Below are 22,375 nucleotides of genomic sequence, written 5' to 3' on the forward strand. Positions count from 1 at the left end.
ACTTAAGCCTCCTGATCCTGTTTTCTACATTTGTAAAAGAGAGGTTGATAATAGTGCCTACTCATGAATGAATCCCACACCTTACGTTAAACTAAAAAAAAAAAAAAAAAAAAAAAAACAGACAGTAAAGTCTATAATATATAATTCTACCTATCTGAAGTTCAAGAACAAGGAAAACTATAGTGATAGAGGTCAGCATAGTGGCTCCTCTGTGGGAAGAGTATTGACTGGGAAGGAGCACAAGGGAGCCTCTGGAGGCAGAAAGAAATTCTTCGGTTTAGTGCTTACACAGGTGTAAGTATATAAACATTCATTAAGCTGTATATTAAAATTTTATTACCTCTCAACAGAAAAGTAAATAAAATTAAAAACACAGACCTGACCTGTGGTTGTGTAGTGGATAAGGAGTTGACCTGAAATGCTGAGGTCACTGGTTCAAAACCCTGGGCTTGCCCAAAGCACATATAACAAGCAATCAATGAACAACTAAAGTGAAGCATCTATGAGTTGATACTTCTCATCCACCTTCCCTCTTCCCCATATAATCAATAAATAAAATCTTTAAAAAAAAATGAAAAACATAGTACCATCCAAATAGAACTACTCTAAGGATTAAATGAGAAAATGTAAGTAATGTGCCTAGAACACGATAAGTCAGTGTTATGACAACCACTTGTCACAATAATGGAACTGTTATATTTTAAGAGATGGATCTCTTTCTGTTTTACCACTCCTCAATTCTTACATTTTTTCCATACTATTTCAAACTTCCTTCTCTTGCCTTTGCAGCTCTATATTGCTATTTGTACTTTAATAAAGGAATTATATAGTTTAGAAAAGCTTGAAGCCCATTTTTAAAGAAGTAAATAAGATGGTCAAAAATATGTACACCTGGAAATAACATAAAATCAGCACAGAAGTCGTCAGATGTTAATGAGCTACAGACCTACAAGAGCTCACATGGGTAATGAGCAGGCACCAGTGCCAGGCTTTCAGGAAATTCTGAATTCTATGGAAAGTTTGAACAGAAGAAGTTCAAGGAAAGGGTAAACAAAATTGATGTCCTTAAAACATTTTTAAATGAAACATTAGCAATCTATTCATCCCCTCTGAGCTGGCTCTCACTCTGAAGATCATTTCCAACTTTCTCTGACCTGGTAGGTTTTCATACATGTTGCCTTCTGTTAGGCCCTGTGGTTATTTTTTAAGACTTACCGTTATAAAAGCATAGCCAGCACCATTATCTGTAATGGCGAGACCAAGTGAATCCTCAGATTTACACACAGTCACTTCTTTCTTGATCCCTTTCACATGGGCAAATATAAAATCTTCAAGACCTATGTGTCCTCCTAAGAGGTGTTTCATGTCAATTTTAGGTGTGTTTAAAGTGCAAAATAAGATCTGCAAAGAGAAGAAAAGAAATTGGGTCAGTTTCTACTAGGTAATCACTGTGGTCATTAGTTTACTTAATAAATATTTGAGTGAAATTGTCCTTATTTTATGGTATGAGATTACCTCAATAAAGTACAGCATAGAAAATACAGTCAATAGTGTGTGGTGACTATGGTGCCAGTTTGGGGCTGGAAATATTAGGAGGAACACTTTATAGGGTATGTAACTGTCTAGTATCAGGGGAACACTTTATAGAGTATGTAATTGTCTAGCCACTATGCTGTACACCTGAAACTAATACAAAATAACATTGAATGTAAATTGTATTTGAAAAAATAAACAATTTAACAAAAAGAGGTTATATCAACAATATTAGGCAATATGTATTGTTTTCCATAAGCCAGGCTCTGGGTTAAGCAATTTCCATCCATTATCTTATCTATTTTTTAAATTAATTTATTTTTTTATTAAGTAAGAGGCAGGAGGCACAGAGAAAGACTCCCGCATGCACCCTGACAGGGATCTACCTGGCAAGCCCCCTACTGGACCATGCTCTGCCCATTTGGGGCGCTGCTTCATTGCTTGGCAACCCAACTCTTAGCACTTGAGGTGAGGCCATAGAGCCAGGGCCAACTTGCTTGAACCACTTAGGCCATGCTGTGAGAGAGGAAGAGAGCGAGAGAGAGAGAAAGAAGGGGGAGGGGTGAAGAAGCAGATGGTCACTCTCGTGTGTGCCCTGACTGGGAATCAAACCCGGGCCTTCCACACGCCAGGTTGATAGTCTACTGCTGAGCCAACCAGCCAGGGACTATTATCCAATAACTTTATAAATAGATTATTATCTCTATATTACAGATGAGCGAATTGAGTCTTAGTGAGAGTAAATAAATTGCCAAGGTCATTAAGCCAGTACTTGTCAGTCAAGATTCAGTTTAGGTGTAACCAACTTCAATGTGGTTTAAACTTCTGTTACTCCCACTTACAGTGCTGAAATCAAAGGCTCTGTTTCCAAACCTGATGTCATGATAGTTATACCACTGTGAAAATACAGGCAAGACTATTGTTAAAAACTGGCAAAAAAAAAAAATTAATGGGGAAAGTTTTATTTATCTTGCATTATAGTACTTGAGAAAAGTACCTGTAAATATGTGATACAATGTCTAGAAAATCAAACACATGCTCTATACTGTATCTTGAACTGAAAAATAAGAAAGTGATACACCACTTTCTAAATGTTGTCAAGTTGGTATTCATTCATCTACTCACCAATTACTGGGCATCTGCCTTTGCCAGGTTCTGTGCTGCACCCTGGATGTATAAGGTGACTGGGACTAGTCCCTGTATGCAAGGAACTGCCTGGCTGGCAGAGGATCCACTGCGGTGCAGCGAGGCAACAGGGGCCGATTCTACTATGTTAAAGTCCATAAATAAACCAAATGAAACTCAAATACATATTGTGAACTTATCTACCATCATTCATACATTTCCTTTAATCTGAAATCTAAAGGCCCTGCCTGCCCACTTCGTTCTTATGTCCTTGTCTACGGACACTCTGTCCAAACATGACTGCCAGGTGGAATCATTCTTTCCACGTTTCTCACGTCGTTTAAATCTAGAACCTCATTCAAGTGTCTGAGTCACCTTGCCTTGAAGTCCAATTGGTTTAACACGTATCTGTCACTCTGAGAGAGATGAGCTCTTAGTCATCTTTCTCTTCCTATAACGTCTAGCAGTGCCCTGATCAGTTTATATCCAAATGGCACTCATACATGTTCATGGGCCTAATTTAACACAACATACCTGTGTGTTATGTACTAGGTTTCATTATCCACATTTTGTAGATGAGACAATCATGATTTTATTCAACTAACACAGCTAATAAATGTTTAATGTTAAAGGACTTAAAATAAAACATGAAGAGAAACAGTGAGGCGATCGTATTATCAATGCTTCTTTAAGAAATATTTGCTTCCAGAGTATAAGCATACAAGATAAAAGGCAATAAGATGCAGTATTTAACATTGCTTTTGAACAAACTAAACTAAATCAAAAGAAAGTAAACTCAAGGCAAGGTATCATATAAGGAAAATATTACCATTAGAGAAAAACTTTCTGATATTTTTCATTGTAAAATTTAATCCTTAATCCCTGGCAGGGTAGCTCGTCAGTTGGAGCATCATCCCAATATGTCAGGGATGAGGGTTCAATCCCCAGTCAAGGCATACACAAAAATCAATCAATGAATGCATAAATAAGTGGAATAGCAAATCAATGTTTCTCTCTCCTTCTCTTTCTCTCACTCTCTCTCCTTCCTCTCCCTCTAAATCAAAAAAAATTTTTTAAGTGAGAGGAGCAGAGATAGACAGATTCCCACATGCATCCCAACAGGGATCCACCCAGCAACCCCTGTTTAGGGCCAATGCTTAAATCAACCGAACTATTTTTAGTAGTACCTGGGGCCAACTCTCAAACCAACCAAGCTATTCTCAGTGCCTGCGGCCAATGCTCAAACCAATTGAGCTACTGGCTGCAGGAGGGGAAGAGAGAGAGAAGGGGGAGAGGAAGGGGAGAGAAGCAGATGGTCACTTCTCTTGTGTAACCTGAGCAGGAATCAAAGCCTGTACGTCTATCCACTGAGCAAACTGGCAAGGATCACAATAATTTTTTTAATGTAATCCTTAACACCTTCCGGGGAGGTATCTATATTTGGTGCTTGACCACCATCATTGCCAATTTCTTAAAATAAATGGAGTACCCATGACTTCTATTTTCTAAAGTAACATTAAACAATAGAAATGTAACACATGCCCCATAATTTTAAGTGTTCTAATAATCACATCTGCAAAAGTAAAGTAGGTTAAATTAACTAATTTAATTTCCTCAATTATATAACCCCACATATCCAAAGTATCAATATATAATTAATATAAAAATTGAGACAGTTTACATTTTTCTTCAGTTTTTAAGATCTGGTTTGTATTTACCCTCACACCTTACCCTAAATTTGAATTTCTAGCCACATTTAAAGTGTCATTATCCATATTTGAATAGCAGCTACTCTATTGGGCAGCTCTTTATCAATTTTATATGTTGTAATTTTTCCATCTCCATATGTCTACATATGTCATTCCCTTGGCCAAAAATGCCATAGCTTTAAACACAACCTCTAAAACCAGTCTGTGTGTGTTAAAAAAATTTTCCCCGTCCATTGAAGTCTAGTTAAAATACATTTTCTATTATTATCACCATAGGTAAACATTAATTCTTCATCTTCTATAAACTTATTATGTTTCATACGTTTTTTTAATGGGAATTGTCATGTGCTCCTTTGTATACTTTTAAATTATTTTTTTTTATTTATTCATTTTGGGGGGGGGGAGAGAGAGAGAAGGAGGGGAGGAGCAGGAAGCTTCAACTCCCATATGTGCCTTAACTGGGCAAGCCCAGGGTTTTGAACCGGCGACCTCAGTGTTCCAGGTCGACGCTTTTATCCACTGCACCACCACAGGTCAGGATCCTTTGTATACTTTTAGTAGGTGAATGTTTATCTTAGTATCTTATTGTGTCCTTTATCTATAGGAGAAATGGATTAATGGGAAGAACAAATTATTACCCTTTGGGGCCACATGAAAGAAGGCCTAAAACAGACTTTTTTTTTTTATGTTTATTTGATTGACTTTAGAGAGAGGAAGGGAGAGAACAGGAAAGAGGCAGGAACATCTGTTCCTGTACATGCCTGGCCAGGGATCAAACTGGTAACCTCTCCACTTGGGGAAAATACTCCAAACACAGAGCCATCCAGTCAGGATCCTAGCACCGTTTCTGTGCTGGACAGTATCCATTCCTCTTCCCCCTGATTTTCCTTTGGAAATTTCTCCTTTCCCATTTTAAGCCATTTGGTAGCTTGGGTGAGAGTGACCCCATCCTTAGTTCCCCGAAGAATCGGAATAAATCATGATTAGGTTTAAAGCCATTCATGATTAATTTATAACTTCATTTAGGCCAACAATATCCAAGAAAGAATCTGTTGAGATTTCTGGAGAAAGAATCTTATCTTTTCCACAGAAACTACTGGAAAAGTTTTTCTCCTCTCCGCCCCCCCCCCCCCCCCCCCCCCGCACCTCTTATTCCCTCTCCCTTCACTCCCCGCCCCCTTTCTCATGTGGAATCTAAAACTATTGCAGCATCACGGCAACATCAGAAGACTGAGCCTCGGGACAACGCTGACACAGGAAAAAGGCAGAGCTTCTAAATCCAGTGTCTTATCTAAAGACAGTCAGTAGTGGGCACTGGGAGCTGTCTACCCTCTCCCCTCCGAACATAACCATCAGATATTATGTATCCACACCTCCTATGTGTTCTAGAGGAAAATGGCTCATATTCCCTGTTTCAGGCATAAGACTTACATTGGACCAAGTGGTAATTTAGGAATAGGCATGTGGCCCAATCCTGGCCAGCCAGATAAGGGATTCCTAGCATTATCTTAGTCACCAATTGAGAAAGATACTGATGTCAAGAAAGGCAAAGCAAAGAGCTGGAGTAAACATAGATTGTTGACATTGGTGATTTACTCTATTAACCAACTCTGTAGCCCGCTCTACATTATGTAAAGTAATTATTTATCTTGTTTAGTCACATTGAGTCAATAGTCTTATGCTAGGTGAAAACATCCTATCTGTAACACAGTCCTACCCCAGAATGTTTAGTTACATAAACCAATAATTTTACCAGTCCATTCTGTGTTGGATTTTTCTGTTGTTTTCAACTAAAAGATTCATGACTAATAGGATCATTATACTTTGGATCTTTATAATTTTCACGGTTTAAAACAGGGGTCGGGAACCTTTTTGGCTGAGAGAGCCATGAACGCCACATATTTTAAAATGTAATTCCATGAGAGCCATACAACGACCTGTATATGTTACGTGTTAAAATTTGATGTTGTCCTGGAGGACAGCGTTGATTGGCTCCAGCCACCCGCAACCATGAACATGAGCGGTAGGAAATGAATGGATTGTAATATATAAGAATGTTTTATATTTTTAACATTATTTTTTTTTATTAGATTTGTCTGCGAGCCAGATGCAACCATCAAAAGAGCCACATCTGGCTCACGAGCCATAGGTTCCCGACCCCTGGTTTAAAAGGTCATTTTTTCCTTTTTTTTTTTTTAAGTAAGAGGAAGGGAGGTAGAGAGACAGACTCCAGCATGTGCCCCAACTGAGACCCACCCAGCAACCCTCATCTGGGGCCAACTGAGCTGTCCTTAGTGCCTGAGGCCAACACTCGGACCAACCAAACCATCCTCAGTGACCAGGGTTGACATCCAAACCAATCAAGCCACTCGCTGCAAGACGGAAAGAAAGAGAGAAGGGGCAGAGGGTGGGAAAGTGAAGCAGATGGTCACTTCTCATGTGGGCCCTGACCAGGGATCAAACCCAGGATGTCTGTACAACAGGCCAATGCTGCATCCACTCAGCCAACTGGCCAGGGCTAAAAGTTCTTTCTACTGACTTAAAAAAAAAAATTTTTATATGAATGGTGAATTGTGTTTCCTTTATTTTTTATTATTTACTTATTTAGCGAGAAAGAGACAGACAAGAAGGAAGGAAGAGAGATGAGAAGCATCAACTTGTAGTTGCATTACTTTTAGTTATTCATTTATTGCTTCTCATACCTACTTTGACCGGGAGGTTCCAGCCAAGCCAGTGACTCCTTGCTCAAGCCAGTAATCTCTGGGCTCAAGCCAGCAACCATGGCATCATGTCTACTATCCCGTGCTCCAGCCGGCAACCCGCACTCAGCTGGCAACACTGTGTTCAAGCTGAAGAGCCTACACACAGGTTGCCAACATCCAGGTTTCAAACTTGGGTACTCAGCATCCCAGGTCAATGCTCTATCTACTGTACCATTCAGGCCAGGCTGAATTGTGTTTCCTTTAAAACACTGACATTTTATGCATCCTTAAGTTTTTTTCTGTCCTTTCTATTAAAAATTCCAGGTACAAAAAAAATACCAACATTTCCAATATCAGCAAAATAAATAGATCCTTTAAGAGAAGCTAGATAGCCTAACCAGGTGGTAGCGCAGTGGATAGCGCATCGGACTGGGACGCAGAGGACCCAGGTTCAAAACCACAAGGTCGCCAGCTTGAGCGTGGGCTCATCTGGTTTGAGCAAGGCTCACCAGCTTGAACCCAAGGTCGCTGGCTTGAGCAAGGGGCCACTCGGTCTGCTGTAGCCCGCTTGTCAAGGCACATATGAGAAAGCAATCAGTGAACAACTAAGATGCTGCAACAAAGAATTGATGCTTCTCGTCTCTTTCCCTTCCTGCCTGTCTGTTTCTATCTATCCCTCTTGCTGTCTAAAAAAAAAAAAAAAAAAAAAAAAGAGAGAGAGAAGCTAGGTCATCCTTATAATACAGTGTGTCCGTAAAGTCATGGTGCACTTTTGACCGGTCACAGGAAAGCAACAAAAGACGATAGAAATGTGAAGTCTGCACCAAATAAAAGGAAAACTCTCCCAGTTTCATACCTACTCAGTGCAGTTTGATGTGGGCTCACGCACAGATTTTTTAGGGCTCCTTAGGTAGCTATCCCATATAGCCTCTACAGACTCGTCACTGACTGATGGCCTACCAGAACGGAGTTTCTCCACCAAACTGCAAGTTTCCTTCACTGCTTATCCCACCGAGTAATGTTATTCCTATGTGGTGAGCTTCGTTATAAACGTGCCGATATTCACGTTGCACTTTGGTCACAGATTCGAATTTAGCGAGCCACAGAACACACTGAACTTTCCTCTGTACCGTCCACGTTTCGACTGGCATGGCCGTGGGCTGCTCCGCTGTATACATGGTGTTACGTCATCATCTGTATATGTGCACATGCTGCCAGAAACTGGGAGGGTTTTCCTTTTATTTGGTGCAGATTTCACATTTCTATCGTCTTTTGTTGCTTTCCTGTGACCGGTCAAAAGTGCACCATGACTTTACGGACACACTGTACGTTAATAGGAAAGAAAAATGACAAAATGAAAGAGGAAAAACAAAGGATTAAGAAGTAAGAGACCTAGATCCAGCCCCAATTTCGTACTCACAGTGAGCTTAGTCAAGTCTTTTGACCTCCTTGGTCCTCAGGTACAAGAATAAAGCTTGTTCTACACACACAGTTGTAGACAATAAAAGACTAGATTTAAAAGTTTTTTTAAAACTAGAAGGTTCTATTTAAAAGCTATTATCTATATTATTATTCCTGGAATACAGGTGCTTCTTGAATAATATACCTATGCTTGACAGCTTCGTGTGTGTGTGTGTGTGTGTGTGTGACAGTGACAGAGAGACAAAGAGAGGTTTACAGACAGCAAGGAGAGAGATGAGAAGCATCAATTTTTCATTGCAGCTCCTTAGTCTCCTTAGTTGTTCATTGATTGCTTTCTCAAATGTGCCTTGACCAGGGGTTGCAACAGACTGAGTAACCCCTTGCTCATGCCAGCGACCTTGGGCTTCAAGCCAGCAAACTTTGAGCTCAAGCCAGTGACCATGGGGTCATGTCTGTGATCCCATGCTCAAGCCAGCGACCCCATACTCAAACTGGTGAGCCCATGCTCAAGCCAGAAACCTTGGGGTTTCGTACCTGGATCCTCCACACCCTAGTCCAATGCTCTATCCACTGCGCTACCGCCTGGTCAGGCTATGCTTGACAGCTTCTTAAAGTACATTACTTTTCCTAAAGATACTAGATTTTTTTCTTTTTAATGTCATAACCAGGGTGAATTTTATTTTCCCCCATAGATTACATTATTCTTCAACTGTTTTTGTTGTTGAAAGATAACTAACTCATAGACAGTAATCTTACCATGCCTTTATATATCAGTTGCTATGATCTAGTTCTTCTCACATGGTTATGATTATTTACCCTTGAAACTCAATATGGCTAAGATGATAAAAGTCTCAACTACTACGTAGATCACATTAACATAAATTAATATTGCTTTTACTCTGATGGAACTAGCATATGTTTCACAAATGTGCTTTGTGAACAGGGTTAAACAAATTCCTCATTACTGCTTTGAAAGATATTCTGGCCCACAACAAGTTACAAGTGTCTCAAAAAACACATTAAAATTCATTTTTAAAACTCCAGGAAGTCCATTTTCAACTTTTTTTTTTTTTTTCAGAGAGAGAGAAAGGGACAGATAGACATAGACAGGAAAGGAGAGAGATGAGAAGCATCAATTCTTCGTTGTGGCACCTTAGTTGTTCACTGATTACTTTCTCATATGTGCTTGGACCTGGGATGGGGGAGACAGCTCCAGCCAAGCCAGTGACCCCTTGCTCAAGCCAGCAACCCTGGGCTCAAGCCAGAGACCATGGGATCATATCTATGATCACATGCTCAAGCCAGTGACCCTGTGCTCAAACTGGTGAGCCCACGCTTAAGCCGGTGATCTTGGGTTTTGAACCTGGGTCATCAGCATCCCAGACCAACACTCTATCCACGGCTCCACCACCTGGTCAGGCTCTAAGATTTGTTTTTAAAATACACATTTGTTTTATCATACATGGCCTTTGCCATAACCTTGTCAGTGGCTACAGTCATCTAGAAACAAGTTCACAGTTTTAAAAATGTATAAAATTGGCTACAAGACAGAGATTTAGAAACCTGATACTGTATGCTCTATTTAGACTTTCACAAGGATATAGTACAAAGCCCTGCCTCAAACTCTGTAGAACTTTCTATAAATGATTCACTTCTAAATCAGCTGCAGGTCAGCAGTGGCAAGTCTCAAATAAAAGGTGAATCATCCTTTGTGCTCTCCCTTCTCCAGTAACACTCCTTCTTTTCTCCCAGTGCTTTTATTGAGCAAAATCAAGTGACAATAATAAATTTATCCAACAAAAGGAAAATCAAATTCACAGTTTTTAATAAACCAAATAAGTTTCCAGAGTAACAAAAAAATTTTTTTTCTTTTGTTAATGAAATCTAATCAAAGTAACTATGTATCAAAGAAAGTCAAAATCTCAAATCAATTCCTGAAACCCAAGAAAAGGTTAAAAGAATAGGGGTAGGGTTTAGTCTTGCCTTTGCGGACATGACACAGACACTATACCAACAAGTAAGATAAATCAAATGTGTATAGCTATATATAGAATCCTCTTCCGCAGTATTCTTCCAGTCAGAGGAGATATCTGAGCTTTTCCTGGTCTAATAATGACACAAGGTTACATGCCAACTTTAAAGACACCATAAATCACTGCTATTCCCCTGTCAGGGGCAGTCTCAGATTTTCCAGCTTCCTAAGCCACTTATTTTCTGAAAGTCTTCCTCGTATTTGACTCTTCAGATGGAAGAAAATGGAAATGGGCAAGGAGAGACTAACAAGGAGATCATTTTCTTGTTTTTAATTGATTGATTTTAGAGAAAGGAAAGGAGGGAGAGAGGGAGACAGGAACATCAATCTGTTCTTGTACGTGCCCTGACCGGGAACTGAACCAGCAACTTCTGCATTTTAGGAAAAAGTTCTAACCAACTGAACTATCCAGCCAGGAAACATAGATACATTTTACATTTCAATGTAAACAATTAGAACAATGTAGTATGGAGGTTTGTGAAACATAATTTTATAAATTATAATTACTAGTAAAAAGACTTGTGATTAAACTTTTCAGTTTACCAAATAAATATACAAATAAAATTTGCTTTAAAATAGCCATTAGAAAAAAACATGGCCATTAGACCCCAAAGGGTTTTTAAACTCTCTGACAGAATACTCATATAGCATTGTCTTCATATTAGCCCAGGAAGCAGACCTATAACCCTTACAATGCAATGTCTACAAGCAAGTGATATTTTAAAACCACCCAAATAAATCATGGAAAATTGGAAAGCTAGCATAATGTTCAGGTGTCAAAACAGAGTACAGGGAAGGGTGGTCTATTCCTTACTATTGCCTATACAAAATTTCTGACAAAAAAAGATTAACACTTTGTAAGAGAAAAAAATGGGCCATGTGAGAAACTATTAACAACATCTTGAGGGAAAAACATTGAAATTAATTTTTATTCTAAACTGGACACCTGAAAAGCATTAGGAAGATGTACTACAGAGTGACAGAGTGAGAGGTGACAGGAAACTGTACTATAAGGATTCCCTAGGTGAGAGGTGACCAAGGGTTGGGCGAAGGGGGTAAAAACTAACTCACTCCCCACCATAAACACTTATAGTATACACCAGAAAGTTTGAGAAGCATAAAAAATAGTTCACTTTTGGGCAGGACCAGTGTGACATAAATGAATTTAGTCCTGAATCTGGAGAATCTGTGTGAAGATTCTTCTGGCTCAGTGTTGCTCAATTTTAAACTACCCCCCACCAGCACCACCAGCAGGGATAGAGAGACCCACGAACAGAGACCTGGAAGAGGTGGAGCGGAGCTGCCAAGAACAGAACTCTCACAGAACTGAAGACATTCAGGCACAGCCCTGGTGAAAAACTGCTACCTTTGCTCAAAGTTATTACTAGCTGCCACTGCCCACTCTGAACAGCTTCCTCCTACCCTCTGCTTGCCTCTGCCATCTGCCCTCTGCAATTCTTGCCTGTAAGACTCCTGGGGCTGGGCAGATGAGCATTTAGAGAGGAGGGGAAGACCACCCAGCAATGTCCAGAGGCTTCCCTAAGAAGCGAACCAGCTCCTACAGGGCTACACCCACAACCCCCAGGAATGTGTCACCAAGCCAGAGCCAGGACAAAGAGTACAAGAGTCTCCTGGCTCCAGGCATGGTGTGACACTGAGCCCTCACTACCTGTTTCTATTTTTATGACCACCCTCTCCTCTCCCCACCTCATCTCTAAATGCCTGTAATTCAAACCTTCCTTATCGCACAGGAAACTGGGTTAGCATATAGTTGGTGCTAATTACTCAATGGACAACAAGCTTTCACAGCTATTTTTCTACTTTCTCCTTTTCTAGTAGGCAATTTGGTTATAATAAGGATGACACAGGTCCCAGTTTACCCCTTTCACTCTCTGAAGTATCTTGGTTTGGAATATAAATTATATGGACATCTATTTGTAATGCATCTTCTATCTGATCAAATAAACATTGTTCACATTTCAGAATTTGTAGGTCACTTCAAAGAGAGATTATGGGACCAAACTCAGGAGCTATTAATACTGCGACCTAAGGCTGAAGTTCTCCATCAGATGGGATAAACTGGTTTCCTGAGAAGATAGAAGATTAAAAAACAGGGTTTGGATGTTGAGGGAAGGCAGTGGTCGAGTTCTTCCTCTGTCCCTTAGCATCTGCGCGATCTTCTTCCCCAGAAGCAAAAATCAGTGTCTGTGACTTGAGCTCAATTAAGATTCTAGGAGACTCAATAAGTGTGGGGCCAGGTGAAAATGAGCTCCAAATGTGCAGTGGGGAAAGGGAGTAGAATAATAGAATTAAATGCTGAGGCAAATTATGTCACAAGTATTCTCTGTGCCTAGAAATATGACACAAAGAAATATTAGCATTGCTAAAGAGTTACTTTCAGCTCAGGAGAAATGAGCTCTGACAAATTCATTGCAAAACAATTCTGAACTAATTGATATATTTAATATTTCTCAAGCTTAACTGCCATATTCAACTTTGCTAAAGGAAATAGTTTATTAGCTTTATACTACACTTTAGTGAAGAAGCCCTCAATAGAAGAATCCAGATTACTTACTATAAAAAAGAATTCCACACTAACATAGGTTAATTTGAGGATTATGTATAGAGATATACTTTTATATCTGTTTTTCATATTTTCTGGGGTTAGGCAGAGGGTGGTAGAATAAAAATTTTAGAACTCTAGAACAGAAATGTCACAAGGAAAAAAATGCCAAAAATATAAAAATAAAGAAATTGCCAAAAAAGCATCCTTCTTAATGAAAAGAAGGAAAAAGAACTAACATTTATTGAACAATTCATTGCTCTAGCTACCTAGCATGCTACTTCATTCAATTCCCACAACAATCCTATAAGAGAAGTATTATTTGTACATTTTCCCAATCAGAAACTGAGTCTATACAGTGGTATCTGCAGGCATCAAACCCAGGATATGCCACTCTACCCTAAAACCCACCTCCCCATTGGACCGACCTCAAGCTTTTGTATATGCCACCCTACTCTCCTATCTATCAAAGGGCCCAGGAGACCTGGGAAGCTGCTACATGTGCAGCTTTGAGATATTAAAAAAGCTTGCAATGCCTGACCTGTGGTGGCACAGTGGATAAAGTGTTGACCTGAAACACTGCCATCACCACTTTGAAACCCTGGGCTTCCCTGGTTAAGGCACATACGGAAGTTGATGCTTCCTGCTCCTTCCCCACTTCTCTCTCTCTCTCTCACTTCTCTCTAAAAAGACCAAATAAAATCTTTTTTAAAAAATAGAAAAGCTTGGGCCTGACCAGGCAGTGGCACAGTGGATAGACAGTCAGACTGGGATGTGGAGGACCCAGGTTTGAGACCCCGAGGTCACCAGCTTGAGCATGGGCTCATCTAGTTTGAGCAAGGCTCACCAGCTTGAGCCCAAGGTCACTCGCTTGAGCAAGGGGTCACTTGGTCTGCTGTGCCCCCCGCCCCCGTCAAGGCACATATGAGAAAGTAATCAATGAACAACAAAGGAAACGCAACAAAGAATTGATGTTTCTCATCCCTCTCCCTTCCTGTCTCTCTGTCCCTGTCTGTCCCTCTCTCTGACTCTCTCTCTCTGCCACAAAAAAATAAAATTAATTAAATAAATAAATAAATAAAGCTTGGAACATCACAAATTTAACAAACCAACCTCATGTTCTACTCTATAATTACAATCTCGTAAAACTGATATTGAAAATGAAATTATAAAACCAACAGAAGGTCTTTCTACTGGTTTTCAAACCTTCTTCTTTCTTTCCCACTTCCCTCCCCTCACCTCCTAACTGTAATAGGGGGAACTTAAGAATTAAAAATTTAGCTTGAATAATGGTGGCTTTGGTTATGGTCTGTAGGCTTAATGGTTGGTTAATGCAAGTAAAAGCTTTGTTCCAGGAACTGGGATTCCTGAACAGGCGTACATGACTTAATGACATCTGCAAGTAATATACTTTGTGCCCCAGGTGATCTGCGAGCAATCCACCTTTGTGCTCAGGGGACTACAAGCAAACTATCTCAGCTCAACAAAAAATTAGATAACAGCTCTGCCGAACAGGTGTGAACCAGCTGAATCCCATCACTGCTTATAGCCACTTCTCAAGAGAAAAGGTAGGACTCTGAGTTAACCATGTATTCAACCTATTAAAGGGGAATATATTTTCTTTTGTCCCGACTGACATCTCAAAAATTTACATCACCATTTTTCCTGTGGAGGGAATGAGATGGGAAATGAGACCTCACTGGTATGTATTTTATTTTAATAAATTACTTGTTTCAAAATTATTGAGATACATATGACATACTCTACTATGATAACCATTACTTTAACCTGGATATATTTAACTCTTTTTAATCCAAATGGAAAACATGCATTAATATTTGTTATATGCATAAACATACTAAAATACATATATATTTGCAGTTATAAAAATTATGAACTTTTATATAATATCAAAACACCTTGTTTAGCCTGACCAGGCGGTGGCGCAGTGGATAGAGCATCAGACTGGGACACAAAGGACCCAGGTTTGAAACCCCAAGGTCCCCAGCTTGAGCGCAGGCTCATCTGGTTTGAGCAAGATTCACCAGCTTGAGCCCAAGGTCACTGGCTTGAGCAAGTGGTCACTCGGTCTGCTGTAGCCCCCCAGTCAAGGCACATATGAGAAAGCAATCAATGAACAACTAAGGTGCCACAACAAAAAACTGATGTTTCTCATCCTTCTCCCTTCCTATTTGTCCCTATCTGTCCCTCTCTGTCACAAAAACAAAAACAAAAAAAACACCTTGTTTATATCATCTTGGAATTTTATCTTGCAAGTCAGTGTACTAAAAACTGAAAATGTGGAATGTGGCTGTCAACCATGGAAAACTTAGGAAGCAATAGAGCAATATAACTTCAAGCAATTTTGAGTCAAAAAGAAATCAAGATTTAAATTCAGGCTCTGCCACTTACTGTGTATAATTTTGAAAATCTTCTTAACCGCAAAACCTCAGTTTCCTCTATATGAAGGTAGGACATTAATAATGCTTCTCAGGGTTAAGTGGATTAAATAAAGGAATGCATCTTGAGCTCAAAATAATGTCATATTATGATGAGGAAGGCTATTAATGCAAAGTAACTGACTCTTAAGTCCCTGGGTACAGGAGAGATATTCAAAGTTGCCAGTTAAGTATGCTAACAACTTCACTTGGCTTAGAAACCAGAAAAGCCAAATTTAAGTAACAACCCAACTTTTTTTTTAAGCTACCTGACCTTGGCCAAGGCCCAATCACTTTGTACCTTCCTCAACCCCTCATTAACTGTTAGGTATTAATATGATTAGTTACAATACGTGCCTGACCAGGCGGTAACATAGTGGATAAAACATCAGCCTGGGGCACTAAGGCCTTGACTCAAAGCCCCGAGGTCGCCAGCTTGAGTACGGGCTCACCAGCTTGAGCATGAGACCATAGACATGACCCCATGATCACTGCCTTGAGCCCAAGGTCACTGGCTTGAGCAAGAGATACCAGCTCAGCTGGAGCCCCCCTGCTCAAGGCGCAATGAGAACACAATCAATGAACAACTAACTAAGGTGCTACAACTATGAGGTGATGCTCTAATCTCTCTCCCTTCCTGTCTGTCTGTCCCCCACATTAAAAAATAAATAAATAGCCCTGGCCGGTTGGCTCAGTGGTAGAGCGTCAGCCTGGCGTGCAGAGGTCCCGGGTTTGATTCCCAGCCAGGGCACACAGGAGGAGCGCCCATCTGCTTCTCCACCCTCCCCCTCTCCTTCCTCTCTGTCTCTCTCTTCCCCTCCCGCAGCAAGGCTCCATTGGAGCAAAGATGGCCCGGGTGCTGAGGATAGCTCCTTGGCCTCTGCCCCAGGCATTAGAGTGGCTCTGGTTGCGGCAGAGCATCGCCCCCTGGTGGGCGTGCCAGGTGGATCCTGGTTGGGCGCATGCGGGAGTCTGTCTGACTGTCTCTCCCCGTTTCCAGCTTCAGAAAAATACAAAAATAAATAAATAAATAAATAAATAAATAAATAAATAAATAAGGTACAGTTTGTAAAGCAATAAACACATACCATACAATCTGATAGGTTTTGTTGGGAAGAAAGAAACTTTCCTCTATCCTAAAGGTTCTTTCGGCTAGAACAATCAAATAGACATGAGACAGATTAACAAGACAGAAGAACCAAATGTAATACAAATGTACATATGGAAACCCCATACACATGACAGGTTCAAAGACAGAAAGGGAAAATGAGGTATATATGACATTCTGAACTAAGGATCAATTTAGGGCTTCAGAGGGGAGGAAGGACAGTGCAGAAGGATAAAAGCAGATAGCCAGTAATTACTATAGAAGTTTGCTCTGCCCTACACAGGGGGTCCTCGGGTTACAACACGGTTTCATTCCCATTGATATGGCTATGACTCCATGATGACAAAGCAAAATTCTTCACCTTGATATGGCTGCTACTGCTTCCTTGTTCTGCTTTTACTATTAATAATTCCTCCTTTTTAGCTTTCGTAAACCCGCTTCCACAAACCTCCTTCTGCAATCTACATACCTTGTAACCCCCCTCCAACCGTGACCTTAAAATCCCAAAGACCCTGCCAGCGGGGCCTCAGACCAGAGAATCAACTCCTCTGGACCCGCTGGCATAGTAAACGGGTTCTCCAACTCCGTCATTTGGCTTTCTGCGTTCCATTCTTTCCATTCTGCCATAACACTGTAACAGTGAGGTAACCCGAATTTTGGTGTAAGTTGAAATACACCCTAGGCTAAGTCACTTACCTGTCCTAACACAGTTGTAAAATCATAATCTAGAATGTAAAAACATAACCACACCACATAAAAAGGAAAAGGACATACGTATACTGTACTGTACACTGTACTGCATTTTATTCCGCCTCGCACAGCCAAACTAGTTCACCCGTGTAGTCCATATGTACAACACTAACGGCATAAGCCAAAACACTCACATCTCAATTTTTTTACCTTTTTTAGGGGAGTGAGTGTTGTAAACTCAAAACATCGTATGTTGAGACTGTCATAACCTGAGGACCCCCCCACCTCCATACATGAGTCAAAAAATGCTTATCTCAGCTAATATTGTGGACAAGGCCCCTAATTCAAGTTCTTTTAGATAGCTAAGGGAAGGCAGGCATTCCTCCTGAACCAGGAGAGTCTTGGTTGAGTGTAACTCCTAACAATCTGTGTATCAGAGAGGCACATCTTGGGGCTACTCGTTCAGAACCCTTACAGTTTATAAACTCCAGTCTTTACAATTACCCTTTAGGGTAGGTGTTCTCATCTCTATTTCACAGATGGCTGAAACTGAGGGAGTTAAATTTGTTCAAGGCCGCATAGACAATAAGTGGTAGAACCTGGCTCCACATCCAGGTTTAGCAGTCTCTAAAGACAGTCTTTAGGGACTCTATGAACTAACTACCTGCCACCTGCCTCTCCTCTGAAAGTGCTTATTGAAATGAACATCTTATTACAAACTTTAAGTATCATTGTTACTATTATATATCAAAATTAATGATTCACGCCTGAGCAGGGTGTGGCAGAGTGGATAGAGCGTAAGCCTGGGATGCTGAGGACCCAGGTGTGAAACCCCGAGGTCGCTGGCTTGAGCACGAGCTCATTTGGCTTGAGCGCAGACTCACCAGCTTGAGTGCAGGGTCACCAGCTTGAGTCTAGGATCATAGACATGACCCCATGGTCGCTGACTTGAGTAAGGGGTCACTTGCTCTGCTGTAGCCACCCCCCCACACACACACCTCCCCCCATCAGGGCACGTTTGAGAAAGCAATCAATGAACAACTAAGGTACTGATAGGAAGAATTCATGCTTCTCATCCCTCTCCCTTCCTGTCTGTCTGTCCTTCTGCCTGTCTCTCCTGCACGCATGCACTAAAAAAAAAAGTTATTCACAAGACAGGTTTGTGGTTTACCCCCTAAGTGTCTGAGAACCCTGAAAAAGTAAAAGGTTACACTTCATGCTCTCCTTCATCTCCTCTTAGAATTTTGCCTTGACCTCAATTTTGCTTGAACAAACCTGATAAACATTAAAGAACAGATATCGAGGCCTAACTAGGTATCTCGGTTGGTTAGCATCATCCAGAACCTGTCATGTGTATGGGGTTTCCATATGTACATTTGTATTACATTTGGTTCTTCTGTCTTGTTAATCTGTCTCATGTCTATTTGATTGTTCTAGCTGAAAGAACCAGCACAGAGGTTGCTGGTTCAATTCCCAGTCAAGGCACATACAGGAACAAATCGATGTTCCTGACTCTCTCTCGCTCTCTCTCCTTCCACACCTTTCTCGCTAAAATCAATAAATAAAAAATAAAGAACAAATATCCAAATGCCATTTGGTGCCACTCCAAGTCAGGAGTCCAGGACAACAAGATCTTGCGCTTTTCCTTGAAATGTGGACAAAATACTTTTCTGGACTAACTTCTAACGATATCCACAGTTGGCCTGGGCAAGCAGAAACGAACTGATCGCATAAACGTCCACATGAATAAGTGCTTGCAAATCACGCTGATATCGAACTCCAGATCCAGGCAGGCATGCACTCAATCTAATCAAGGCCAACTTCTGTCCCTTTCTAAGGATATGGTGTAAAATTTATGATGGAATTCCCCTCAGAAAACTTTGTTAACTCGTCCCTCGCAGTCAAGTATAACTTTCTAAGTTATCCACCCTTGGTATAATAAACTTGGAAATACCGCCAAAGGGTTTCTGGCATTGGTGCAGATGAGCGGCCAAGTGGGCTTTCCGTTTGGTATCCCCTTGAAGGCACGTCATTCTCCCCACCCCCTTAACCTGGAGATGCTCAGCGCGGCCCTCTCCCCCCTGAAGAGGAAGCAAGAGAGTCAAGTCCAGGTGAATGGAGGGTGCTCACTCGCCCAGCTAGGTCTGGACTCGGGGAAGGCGCTCAGGCCCCGAGGGCCCATTCGCCTAAGAAAGAAAGAGCCCCCCTCCCCCTCCGGTTTCCCAGAAGTCTGGCCTCCAAACCGGGGAATGCGACACTCTTCTCCCTTTCCGGAAAGGCCCTCGCCCATACCCTGAGGCGCTCCCCAGGCTCCCCGCCCCACCCAACGCGGGACTCGCCACGCCCGGCCCATTTTCGCCAGCGCCGCGTGGGAGAGGCGTGGGGAGGGCGCGAGCGGCTGAGTCTGAGCACCTGACCCTTACCTCCGACGGCGCGATCGCAAACACGTCCGCGATCTTGGTGTACAGCTCCTGAACGCTGAAGAAATTCTCCACTCGGGCCGTGGCGCTGCCGTGCGCCAGCTGCGTGTGGAACACCAGCCTGGGTGGGGAAACCGGGGTCTTTTGGAGGCAGCCATCCGCAGCGCCCGCCGGCTCGCCCGTCCCTGGCAGAGCGGTCTCCTTGGACTTGTCTTTCATCTTTCCCTTGAGCTTTCGAAGCATCTTGCCCGGCCAATACCTGGTGCCCACCTGCCCAGGGACCGCTGCCTCCTTGGCCCCGCGCCGCGGACTTTGCGCTCGCCGCCCAGGGCAACGCGCAGGTAGCGGCTGCTGGACCAATGGCAGAGGTGCCTCCGCCTAGTCACTCCCGGGCAGGGCCCCTGCCTCCATCCAGAGGAGCGGCATCCGGACCTTGAACAGCCATCTATCATCCCTCGGGATAAATCTGGAGAGAAGAAAAGTTGTAACCCTTCCCGCTTCTCGTCGCCCAGTTTCTCTCCATCATCCTTCTTTTAAAAATGGCTATTTCCTTAAAAACCTTGGGATGCTAAAGTCACCGAACAGCACGTCTTAGATACAAACAGTCTGGCTCTTTGTGGTGCCTTCCATAAACGTGCGGTAGGCACTCACACGACTGCGACACGCGCCTTCCTGTCTGTAGGTCAGAGCCATTGGCCATACGAATTTAGGGTCAAGTCCACCTTCAGCTGCCCTCCCTGCGCCTTGCACCCTGCAAGGCAGAAATGGAAGGGAAAGTTTTGAGATCAGTGCAACATTAAACTCATATTCAAATACCTTCACTACCTCTCAGTAAACATTTTTACATTTTCCTGGGTAGCTTTCTCTCCCAAATGTTCAGTACCCTACCCAAGTCATTTGCTCCACCTTGGTTCTTCTTGGTCTCTGCAGTGGACTCTCCTGGGAGTCCTTCCTACAAAGAAAGTCAAGGCCACTCAGAGTGTGATCTCCAGTAATTCCCCATTCCTTGTTTGTAACTCCACCCACCTCCCTTCGCCAGAAACTAGAAATATTTTTATTTCACCATTGATTTGTATTCACTTCTTAAGGATCTATATTTTCAAGCTATCTGCTGACTCTTGTCCTTACCACCAATTTCACTCAATGATAGTCAAAAGCCCAAACCTCTTACACCATTTTAAAGTATTCCATTTATGCAATTACTTCTAACTATATATGGGGGATAAGGGGCAGTGAAGAAGGAAACTTTATTCAGTGTAAAACTGTTCAATTGTGATCAGCCTAGAAACATTTGCATCACACACACACACACACACACACAAAGCCTTGAAATATTAGCTCCATTTCCTCACTTCCCCCTTTACTCTTAGCTCCCTGGGATCAGACTTTGCCCCCACACTCCACTGAAATTGCTCTTCCGCCAGCACTTCCTCATCATCACATGTGATCGACTCTTTTCAGACTTTATTTTGCTTGACTTTTTAGCGTATCTGACTGCAATAACCATTTTATTTTTAAACTAGGCCTCTGATTTGACTTCTTTACTTATACCCTCCTTGCTAACTGCTACTCTGTAGAAACTGTGTTCTGCAAGGCTATTTTTCTTTGGCCATCTTCTCTTTGCATGCCACTCTCCCCAAATGGCCACTACTATTCTCTTGGTTTCAGTACTTGACCTTGATTTTTTGTTGTTGAACACCAAATTTATATCCACACTTTAGTCTATCATAATGGGAAAGTAATGCAAGAAACTCAAAATGAGATCATACAAACTCTTCCTTGCTCCTGAAAGCATATTTTTTTCACTTCTGATTTCAGTAAATAGGGTCCCATACCCAGTGGCCCAGACCAAATATCTCCGAGTCATCACGCCAACTTTTTCCTTTTCCCTTGCCTCTCACATCAGTTCAGCACAGAAAACTTATGTTTCTCTAATTAAAGTTAGCAGATGTACTGGAAGAGGGGAGGGGAGCCTATTTTCTTTAGAGTAACTTAAAATTGTTCTGTGTTTTATGTATCTGTGACTTTAAAAATTAATACAAACATGTTCTGGTTCATACTCACTGGAAATGGAATCCTGCAACACAATCTCAGGGCCTGAATTTGCCTTTGTGTTTATTATTGCTCTAGCACTGAATTGTATTACCTTAATTGTCTTGGCTGATTGGGAAAGAGTAGAGAAAACCCAAGAAGTAAATGACGCATCAAGTGAGAGCCAAATAACTTCACAATGTAGTGTATGGGTTAAAAATTCACTGAAGTTTAGGCCCTGGTCTGTTGGCTCAGGAGATGAGCGTTGACAAAGCCTGCGGACTTCCCGGGTTCATTTGCCAGTCAGGGCACACATGAGAAGCGACCATCTGCTGCTCTTCCCCTCCCCTTTCCCCTTTGCTCTCTCTTCCCTTTTCACAGCCAGTGGTACTAGCCCCAGGCACTGAGGATGGCTCAGTTGATTGGAGCATTGGCCCCAGATGGGGGGGTAGGATTCATCCCAGTTGGGGAGCCTGTGGGAGTCTATTTCCCCTCCTCTCACTTAAAAAACCAATTTACTGAGATTTGATAAAAGCAAAGTAGGAAGAGAAGTGAGTAACCATAGGGTATATAGCAGGTACATTATCAATACCTAAACAATA

The 22,375-nt window shown here is 41.8% G+C and overlaps 1 protein-coding gene across 1 annotated transcript in view; it reads right to left on the reverse strand.

Annotated features, from left to right (window-relative positions):
- GIPC2 (GIPC PDZ domain containing family member 2) overlaps positions 1–20,058 on the reverse strand; it is an 84,719-nt gene extending 64,661 nt beyond the window's left edge. Inside the window, exons 1-2 of the mRNA XM_066268828.1 lie at positions 19,746–20,058; positions 1,216–1,401 (exon numbers count right to left, since the gene is read on the reverse strand). Of these exons, the coding sequence (XP_066124925.1) occupies positions 1,216–1,401; positions 19,746–19,985 (426 nt within the window). The 5' untranslated portion in view covers positions 19,986–20,058. The remainder of the gene's footprint in view (positions 1–1,215; positions 1,402–19,745) is intronic.
- Positions 20,059–22,375: the final 2,317 nt, after the last annotated feature.

Source organism: Saccopteryx bilineata, chromosome 3 (assembly GCF_036850765.1).
Source record: "Saccopteryx bilineata isolate mSacBil1 chromosome 3, mSacBil1_pri_phased_curated, whole genome shotgun sequence".
NCBI lineage: Eukaryota > Metazoa > Chordata > Mammalia > Chiroptera > Emballonuridae > Saccopteryx > Saccopteryx bilineata.